General features: G+C 33.4%; 1 protein-coding gene across 1 annotated transcript; it reads left to right on the top strand.

Annotated features, from left to right (window-relative positions):
• The first annotated feature begins 463 nt into the window (after positions 1 to 463).
• Positions 464 to 10748, top strand: tnfsf18 (TNF superfamily member 18). Its single transcript, NM_001128818.1, is given in 3 exon segments — positions 464 to 674; positions 9450 to 9519; positions 10398 to 10748. Coding segments are annotated over 3 exon segments (609 nt in total). The 5' UTR covers positions 464 to 476; the 3' UTR covers positions 10739 to 10748.
• The last annotated feature ends 202 nt before the right edge of the window (positions 10749 to 10950 follow it).

The following is a 10950-nucleotide window of genomic DNA, read 5'->3' as shown; positions in this document are numbered from 1 at the left end:
CATCCACCGCAAAAATTGACGGCAAGAAAAACAAAACCAGCACCTGTACACAACAGCCCAGCACAGGTCTCGCATAGTGCGTCACATTGCGTGGCCTACAGAAGGTGATGGTTTTGTAGTAAGAAAAACTCCCAGCAGTCTATTAAAGGGACTGTGACACCTGCTTCCCTCAGTTGACAGCGAGTAGGAGGGCCTGTCCCTGTACCCGAAGCTGTTTCGCATTGCACTTCACCCATGCTTTGGGGAAAGTACACTTCAGCACTCCTCTTGGACATCTGCTGAGAAACTGAACAGGAACACACAGGCGCTCACTCGCGCAAACACAAAGCCACGGTACAGGAAGCTTGACACATTCTGAGGTTTGTCTACGGGCCAACCAGAAGGCGAGAGGTTGAGGCCACGCTCAATCGACACACTGTCAATTCCAGCATCGGAGAACTCACCAGTGCTACTCACTCTTCTCTCACTACTGCATCATGTCTCTGTCTGCCGAACACTGCCGTGATACAAGTGGAGACAGGGGTGGTGGTGGTGGTTTTAATGGTGCTTTGATCCATCAGAGAACGCTGATTCGGGGACTGATCATATGGGTCACGCTACTCACTCTTGGCCTGGCAGCTTCAATATCTCTGCATTTCATCCCTAAAGAATCGCCGGCTCCAAGTAAACAGCAGGTATGGATGAGAAAACTTGGTCACGCTTCATTTTAAGGTTCAGTTATCGCTATAAAAAATTTGTTAACTATAACTTTTGCCTTAATAAACTCATAATTTGTTGCTTAGTAATTAAGTTAGCTAGGTAGTAGTTTAGGTATTAGGGATGTAGAATAAGATTGTGCTGAATATGTATTTTGTAAGTACTAATAAACAGCTCATTTCTTAATTGTATACTAATAAGCAACTACTGTAGTTAACAGTGAGAATTAGTCCTTATATTAATATCTAGGCCTTTTTCTACATGGTGACATTTATGAGGTCCACTTAGGCATAACACATGAAAAATATTATAGTAAATACTACACTGTAAATCATAAAAAGTAAAGGTAACTCAAATAATTTGAGAAAACTGATGGCAACAAACCATTTAAGTTCACAGACGAATCCTAATGAGTACTGTGAACTTAATCTATTTGAGTAAATGAAGCAATTTGAGAACAGTAAAGCCCAATACATGAAGAGAACTCAAACCAACTGAGTACAGTAAAACCCAATAAGTAAAGGCAACTCAAACTATTTGAGGGAACCAATTTTTGGGGTAAAAGAAATAAACTAATCTAGATGAGTACTGTGAACTTACTCCATTTGAGTTAAAGTAATGAGGTATTTACACAGTAAAAACTGAGTAGTGACTCATAGTTAGTAAGCCAATTGCTTTGACTTTACATAAATAATGTAAGTAAATCCATTGTAACTTGGAACTGTTAAGCTGACAAATTTTTATAATTATGCTAATTGTACTCACTTTTCAAGTCAACAAATCCTTTTTTATAGTGTCAGACTATTTCAGCATGTCTGTTTTAATAATTACATATTTGGTGCTTCATTATGTGTATAAAATCTCCAATTACAGCCTGTATTGAATTAAGAAGACACAATGGAGTCTGGAAGAACAGATATATTACAGTTTCTGCCATTTTGATAGATACAGAAAAGCTGGAATAAAAACAAAGATAATAAATGTGTATTTATTATATGAATACAATTTGCATAATAATAAAAATTAAGTCAACTTAACAGTTCCAAGTTTCAATGGGTTTACTTTACGGGTTTACAGAGTTCAATACTCTGAGTCAACTGAGTTAACTCAAAATTTTGAGTTAACTACACTCATTTCATTAGATAAAGTTGACTGTTGGGTTTTACTATGTATAGTGTTTTTGAACTTTGCTATAGTAATGTGTATTATACAGTATATGTGATAATATTACAGGAAACTAGAATATTAAAAAGGAGTAATTCAGCCAAAATCAATATTTATACAATATCTACATTAATAGTGGACTGATAATCTGTAATAAATACCCTATTATAGTTGTAGAAAACTACAGTATCGGGTGGTTGTCTTTTAAATAGTTGTTGTGTTACCTTGGTAAATATACAATTTTGTTCACGGATTAATTCAAGTAGTTTACTGTAACATGTCTCAAATGTTGTTTATATGTGGTTTATGTGGGTTCTTTTTAAACTTTATTTTGAAATTACTTACTATAACACTGTTATAATACACTACAATACCAGTAGAGTGTTTGTAAAGTGGCTTGATTGTCCACAAAACAGTCATTTACTTGAGCTGGCATGTTCATTTACTCTTCACCCATTAAAGTGACAGTTTGCCCATAAAGTTTTTTAGAATGACATTTTAAAGAATGTTGGAAACTGATAATTAACAAGGTCATACTTTATTTTGATGGTCCTTTTGTTGAATTTAAGTTACATTGCATCTACACGTCAGCTAATTCTCATTAGATTATAAGTAAACTGTAAGGTTGGGATTAGAGTTAGTGTAAGTTTACATTTACTTGCAAAGTTTCTTGTAGTCAGTTAAAGGTCTGTTGAAGGAGCAGTATTAACAGATATTAAGGAGATGGTCTACTTATTTTCAATTAAACCATCAAAATAAAGTGTTACCAAAAACAAATACTATAGACGTCAGTGGTTATTATGTTCTAACATTCTTCAGTATATGTCCTTTAGAAAGAAGACAAATACTTTGACTATTAAAACAAGTCAAAGGTGACTAAAATCTTTTCATTTTGGGGTGAACTATTCCTTGAAATCCCCCCAAACCGTCTTGCAAAGTTAAATATAGTCTAAAAAATGTTTGAAGTGGGAAATCAAACTGCACTAAATTATTTAGTGAGGATAGATTGTTTTACAAAGAGAGGTTAATAAATCAATATGTCTGATTTATGTGTGTTAAGGATTGTATGGTGTAAATGTATAAACTGATTGTTTTGACTAGTGTTGTGATTGTGTCAATTGGTGGGATCCAGTCAGACCGCAGCGGCTGCTGACTCAAGACCGCAGATGGGGGGACGCAGAAGTGTGTAATCACAACACTCATATTGGTATACTGTAGTGGTTGAAATAGATTAGACAATATTGAAATTAAATATTTAAACTTAGGATTGTAAACTTAGGATTTGTATACAGATATTATTTTGTGTCAATCTAAATACAATCAGAAAACTGCACTCTATAAAAGGAGAATTTCACTGCAATTTGATAAGTCACATGGAGTTTACAAAAGTTCCTTTCAGAAAATAGTTCTTTTTTTTCTTACACAATATTTTTATCCTATTATTATTACATATTCTTATTGACCATTTATTTATATTATTAACTACATTTTTTTTTAACCTTTTGAAAATGGTTAAACCTAACAGTTAAAATCACTAAATGAAATAAGTTGTTTGTTTGTTTTAAAAGTTACTTTAACTCAATGAAAAAAGAGTTAAAGTAACTCATAAACTGATTATATTAAGAAGAACTCTAACTGAATGTGTTGTAAATGAATTTTATATAAATATTGTGTTAACTTAACTCTAATGCTAGAAGGAATACCAGACCATTTCACCTCTTTGGAATTATTAAAGTTCTATCTGATATTTCTGTCAAAATTGAGTTATTGACATATTCTTTTTAACTGACAACTTATTTACATTATGGGATTTAAAAAAAAAAATGTTACACATACTTTTTGCTATGAAATGTAAAAACTTTGAAGCTCAATATCTCTAAGTCATTTAGAATGCAGATTTAAATGCTATAATTCTAAGGTGACGATTTGAGTAGCTTTATAGTTGTTTTATTGTTGTTTAGGTTAATTAAACCTGAAGTGATTTGATAACTGAACTTGAAATGTTTAAGTTACTAATACTTTGAAAGTTTGAAGATATCAATTCAAGTTTACACACTCTAAAAAAAGAAACATAACCATTTCTTTTTTTCAGGTGTTAAATCATACTAAGCGTTTACTATGTTAGGTCCGTTAGGATTACTTAAATCATTTACATTTGCTAAATGCCAGAATAATAAGAGAATTTCTTTTTTGATATATTTTTAATTAATTTCTTGACAGTCAAAAGTTTACATACATTTCCTTGTTTTTTTTTTTTTTTTTTTTTTTTTTTTTTTTTTGCTTTGATTTTAAACTGTAAAACTTTGATCAAATGTTTTGGGTATCCTTCCACAAGCTTTTCATAATTCCACAGTTTGAAGGAATTTTGGCCCATTCCTCTTGACAGAATTGGTGCAACTGAGTCAGATTTGTTGGCTGTCTTGCTCGCACAAGCTTTTTCAACTCTGCCCACAAATTTTCTGTAGGACTGAAATTAGGGCTTTGTGATGGCCACTCCAAAACATTCACTCTATTGTCCTTAAAGCACATGTTAACTAATTTGGCAGTATGCTTAGTATCATGGTCGGTTTTGAAGACCCATTTGTGGCCAAGTTTTAATTTCCTGGCTGATGTCATGAGATGTTGCTTTAGTATTTCAACATAATGTTCTTTCTTCATGATGCCATCTATGCTGTAAAGTGGACCAGTCCCTCCTGCAGCAAAACAGCCCCACAACATGATGCTGCCGCACAGTTGGGATGGTGTTCCTAGGCTTGTAAGCGTCCACCTTTGTCATGCAAATGTAACACTGGTCATTATGGCCAAACATTACAATCTTAGTTCCATCAGACCACAGGACATATGTCCAAAAAATTTTTGTTGTCCCAGAGTAATTTAGTCAATTTTAATTTGGCTTTTTTGTTAATTCTGACTTGTTTATTTTCCCATGTTGTCACAAAATTAAGCAGTGTGTTTGAGGTTTTCCTAAAATACTATTCTACAGTTGTGCCTCCAATAAACTCAAATTTTGTCAATTAGCCAATCAGAAACTTCCAAAACCTTGACATCATCATCTGAGCTTTTTTCAGAGGCATAATAATCTTATTCTATGTACACTTGACTTTTAAGAAAAGTTATAACAATTTCACACAAAAAAATCTCATTATTCTGATATTAAGCATAATAGAAACTAATTTGATAATCCTAACTTACCTAAAAGAGAAAAAGTTTAGTCACATCAACATCTGACTTTTTAAAAATTGTTATGTGCCTTTTTATACAGTGTATGTAAACGTCTGGTTCTAACTGTACATGGTGTATAAGTGTGTTTGTGTGTGTGTGAATGAGTGTATATGGGTGTTTCCAGTGCTAAACTAGTAAATTGCAAGGTCCCTGAACAGATCGGGGTAACAGATCCGGCATGTTACCAGAGAAGGGAGAGATGTCGTAAGGGGATGTTGAAGGGGGTGTAAAGTAAAGAGCGGGGAGGTATTGTTGGTGGTTTGGGAGTGTTGCGGTTGAAAGTGAAGATTCATATATGGGCCATTTAAGGCAAAGATTTGGTACTTGTGGCAAAATGTAATCGGAATGTGAGTCTAATGTGGCCCATGTGGGAAATGGTACATTTGACCCAAATGATGGAGGACAAATGAGGGTCACTGCTGGCAAAAATGTGGCATGGTCATTTATGGGTAATCTGGGTCTAAACCCAAAGTGGCTCACATGTTTAGGTGCAAATGTGGCCCATTTATCTTAAGGCATTTGTGAGCCGCATTTGTCAAATATTTGGCACAGTAAACTCTGGCTATCGTGGCTGTGAACCTAAAGTGGCCCAGAGAAATTATGGCAAATGTGGCTCAGTTACTTTAAAACATACGTGGGCCACTTTTGACAATAGTTGGCACAGTAAGCTCTGGCTAATGTGGCTGTATGCCTAAAGTGGCCCAAAGAAGATATGGCAAATGTTGCACAGATCTGGCAAACAAGCGTGGACCGCCCAAGTGCCATCATTCCATGTGGTATGTGGGCTACATGCATGTATCTAGTGTTGGCCAGATCTGGGCCCAAATAAAAGCAAACTGTGGCCCAGAATAGGGTCAGATCTGGTTTATTTGGTTGAATTCTGGCTGATATATGGTATTGCTATGGCTTAATTGTGGCCCAGATCTGGCAAACTGGTGCAGACCGCCCTAGTGCCATCATTCCATGCGATATGTGGGCCAGATTTAAGTATTTGGTGTGGGCCAGATCTGGGCCCAAATAAAAGCAAACTGTGGCCCAGAATAGGGTCAGATCTATTTTATTTGGTTGAATTCTGGCTAATATGTGATATTCGTATGGCTTAATTGTGGCCCAGATCTGGCAAACAGGAGTGGGCTGCCCAAGTGGCATCATTCCATGCGGTAAGTTTAGGCCACATGAATTTTGCTAGCTGGGTACAGTGTTACTCTACAAGTAGGTAAATCTAATGTAAAAATAAAGATCTGCACAGTTACAATAAGTAACCATTCGATAGTGTCTACATTGAGTCATTTGTATACAGTATGCTACAAGCTCATTTGTTGCCAATGTGGAAACTCATGTCAGTATTGATATTGCTGATGAGTAACAATCCTGATCTCTTTTTCCATCACTGTGGAGCTCAACTTTACCGTAGACGTTTCTGTTTTTCTGTACAATGAAAACTGATTATAACGATTAAGCCTTGATATCATGCCAGCTGGAAGGCTGAGTCTTGTGTGGTTACATAAACATGTCAAAACATGTCCATGCGTATTGAACAATTTAGTGCAACAGAAAACAAGATGAAACAGATCAGCATCTAATGCAGTTTCATTTTGCCATAATCATTGAGTCATTGGTTTGCCATGATACCACTTTTCTCTTATTCACGTCAAAGAACAACTAAAACAACAACAATACAAAGTAGTTCTGCTTTCTTCAGATGACGTTCAGAGGAACCTATCGTGACTGTGTAACAGAGGTTAACTGTGGTTTAACTCAAAAGTAACACCTAAAAGAAATCAGATGTTGATTCTGATGCTTGAAAACGAAATTGGTTAAGTTCTGAAACTGTACTTTCTCTTGAAATTTGTCTGTCTTTTTTTCCGCACACAAGAAAAAGAAAGAAAGAAAAAGAAGTGCTGTGCAGAGTACTGAACTGGTGAAAACAATCCAGCAACCGCAGAACAGACATTATGACATCATTCCACTGAGGGGAAATGCCTCTGTCACCCCTCCTCTTTCCTGATGATGCGTTTCGTTGTGGTTTTAAAACAACTTTATTTCTTCTTTTGAACTTAAAAATGTGTATTTTTGCCAGGATCCATTTGATTCTATAGTCCATTTGGAGGTATGTAAACAATAACAATGGTCCTAATGTACACTCTTAACAATATTGTTAAGACCAAACAAATAAATAAATAAATAACGCAACAGTTTGTATTAATATATTCAAGTTCCAACAACATCTAACAAAATGAAGTTTAGACGACAAACTTTATTAGCCAAATGACCTTTTCTCTATCAATCAGCATAAACTCAATTTTTTAAGTTGAGTACTCCAAAAATTAGGTTGTTTCTACTAGTATTTTTTAAAAATAAATCCAGTGTTATGTACTTAATACTTATACCATATACCGTACTTAATACCATAATTATAAATGCACGTTTTCAAGTTTAGAACCTCTAATAATTAAATAGCTGGAATTGTTACATTTTTTTTTTTTTGTACGTTTTCAAATTTGCTGTTTATTTAGTTGCTTGTAAGAAATATATTTAACAACCTTTTTGCTTTCCAGTTTTTTTTTTTTTTTTATTTATTTCACACCACAGTTTCTCAGTATTTACAAAACAAAAATGTGTTCTGTCTCATATAAACAGCATAAAAAAAAAAAAAAAAAAAACAGTGTGTGGACTTAAAAACAAACGAACATAAAGTGCAACATAAAGAACAAAATCTACTCTGAAATAAGTCGAGACTTCAAAAAATAATGTTATTGAGTTGCATTGCATTTGCACTGGGCTTCAGTCCATCAAGTTGAGAAACTTCACAAGTATATTTAAGTTCCTTGAGGTAGTTTAGATTCAAAGCATATATTATGCCCATCAGCAGAGCACAGCAATTTGAGATATTTATTTAGGATTCCCATGCCCTCAACCATGATGGTTTCCGACTTGCGGTTCAATTCCAAAGTAGACTAATCACCAATGATGGCAATTATCATCACCTTTCAAGGTCCTCCTCAAATGTAAAGCAAAAAAAAAAAAAAAAATTTTTTTTTTTTTAAATCAAAAAGCCCTGCTAACATTAACTGTATTTACCAATAGTAGCCACCACTCAAGTAGAATAGAGAAATTTGATTTGTAAATTAGATAAAACTCAGATATCCCACCTTAAAATGTCCTTTGTGCCTAAAACTTGTCCAGACTTGCTTCTTGCTAGTTCAAAAGGGGAAGTTTTGAGCTCCATTTGTTTGGTAGTTATCAACCCATTTTTTTGGGGTTGCTACAAGTTAAATGTTGATTCAAACTAACTGACAGACATTTTCACCCTTAAATTAGCCGCATTTTTAGTTGATGTGATTATCAATATTTGTTGTGAAAACTTAATAAAACTATTCTGACAACTAAAAAGTTTTAATCTAATCAGCAATTAAGATTTTTTTTTTTTAATTTACTACAATGATTTAAACTATGTACTGGTAACAGACCTCTTGAGCTGTTTTTTAGAGTGTACTTCCTGGGTTACATTTTTAATTTCCATATCTCCAGGAATCCAAAAAGATCCTCATATTGATAAATCATATTATGGAAGCCATTTTAAAATTAAAATATGATTAAATTACCTCTTGTTACAGTAATGAAATAGTTTGGCAACCAGCAGGAAATGTTCATGCATACTCACACTGAATTGGTCTATCAGCATAGGCCCCAGAAAACAGGATTTTACAGAATATCTTTTTTGTTATATAATACAAATCAAATGATTGCAGATGTTTAGATTTTTAGATTTTTAGATTTTTTAAATCAACTAACCCTTTAATATGTCGATGACCACCATTTGGAAGAAAAAAAAACACTTCTCTAAGAATCTGATTTATATTACTGTATATTGTAAGTCTAAATGTATTTCAATTGTATTTGTTCTTCAGATATTCTTATTTAAATGCCATAGGTAGCTACACAGTATAGATAAAGTGTCCCACGTGTTGGTTGGACAGAGATAGAGCTGCATTATAGCTTTCATGTTTCTTTAACTGAAACATAAAGATGTTATTTTGTAATTAAAGATTCAAAGGAAAAGGGTTTATAAAGAATAGGAGTGTAAAAAAGAAGTTATCTTAACTGGTTTTAAATATACAGGCAAGCTTATAAAAAACACAAGTTACTTATTAATATAATAAGTAACTGAATAATCTGAGGGAATCGGTGACGTTAGACTTGTGGGTTTTGACATCAAAATTGCAGATCTTTATATCTAACTATTCGAAATTCTGTCTGTCCTTATTTTATAGTATTTTGTACTACATTTTTAAGGGTATTCTTAGACAATGTGTTAGAAATCACAAGCCTTCAACTTATTAACATCTTACTTTCTGTCCCAACAGGGTTCGGAAACAACCAGTAATAATGTTTATCCTGGAAAGAAAATAGATCTAATGACATTCACGCCAAACTGTAAGTCACCATTTAAATTTATTAGACATTTCATTATTTGACTCAATGTGTCTTCCTTTTCTTCATTGTTTTGGTGTCATTGTTTCCTTGCTTGTGTTGGGTGCTGAATATAATTGTGTTTAGAAAAATAAATTGTTCTTAAAATTATTTGGACACCTAACACATTATATTTTGTGTGGCTTAACCCAAAAAGTAAAAGTAGAAGATTTGTTTGTTTGTTTGTTTGTTTGTTTGTTTATTTGTTTGTTTGTTTGTTTGTTTGTTTGTTTGTTTGTGGTAATTTTGTGACTGGGTTTTATGCTAGTTTGAATTTTAAAGGGACAGTTAACCCAAAAAAGAAATTTCCTCACCATTTGCTGGGATTCCATATGGTTTATTCATGTTGTCCTAAAACAAATTTAACCTAACATATTTAAGTTGTATAAACATGAAACAATTAAGTTATCCAATAAATAAATAAATAAATAAATAAATAAATAAATAAATAAATAAATAAATAAATAAATAAATAAATAAATAAGTAGTTTAAACAAACAGCAATCATTTTATTTATTGAGCTTGGGGTCAGAAATGTGCACAAGTCCCATGGGGATGTAATCTATCCATGTTATAGAATATGTAAAAATAGAAAATAAAATAATATTCTAACAGCAACAAGTTTAAACATCTTAATCATAACATTGTCTTATTCAGAGTAAGGTAAATATAACCAGATTAGATTGCTGATGTATATATATATATATATATATATATATATATATATATATATATATATATATATATATATATATATATATATATATATATATATATTGTAAATGTTCCCAGTGATTGTATTGAAGCACAGTAACGTAACTAGTCCCCTAACTTGTTAACAGGGGAAAACACAGATGTTGAGCTCCTGCAGTGGAATACAGTTGAAGAAAGGTTCATCAAAGGAGAGGGACAGCTGACTGTGACTCAGGGAGGCGCTTATTTTCTGTATCTCCAAGTTACCCTTGACTCGAGGAAAAAAGAAAACCACACAATCACAGTCCAAACACAAAAACAAAATGTGATCTTAAAAGGTTACATCAATGGATCAAACCTCTCAACTGGCTTCTTGGCTACTGGAATTTACCTGGATGATGATGATACTTTTAATGTGACCTGCAAACCCAAAGCCAAAATCCAGAACTCTCACATTGAAACCTACATGGGTGTCATCAAGCTTGGCTAAATCTCAGTCAAGATACAAGACTGTGACAGTATGAATGTGGACTCACTGAATGTTGCTGTATTAAGCGTATGGCATTTAAATTTGGTATGAAATTGTTTTTTATTTATTGCTCACACTGACATTTACAAGGCTCATTTGAATATATTGCACTATATTTAAGCTTTTCAACACACTTTGTGTCACCCGGTGTCCATGTGTGTAGTCGAATATTG

This window comes from Danio rerio, chromosome 3 (assembly GCF_049306965.1).
Source record: "Danio rerio strain Tuebingen ecotype United States chromosome 3, GRCz12tu, whole genome shotgun sequence".
In the NCBI taxonomy this organism is placed as follows: domain Eukaryota; kingdom Metazoa; phylum Chordata; class Actinopteri; order Cypriniformes; family Danionidae; genus Danio; species Danio rerio.
Note: the sequence above shows the minus strand (reverse complement) of the source record. Positions and strands in the feature narration are given on the sequence as shown.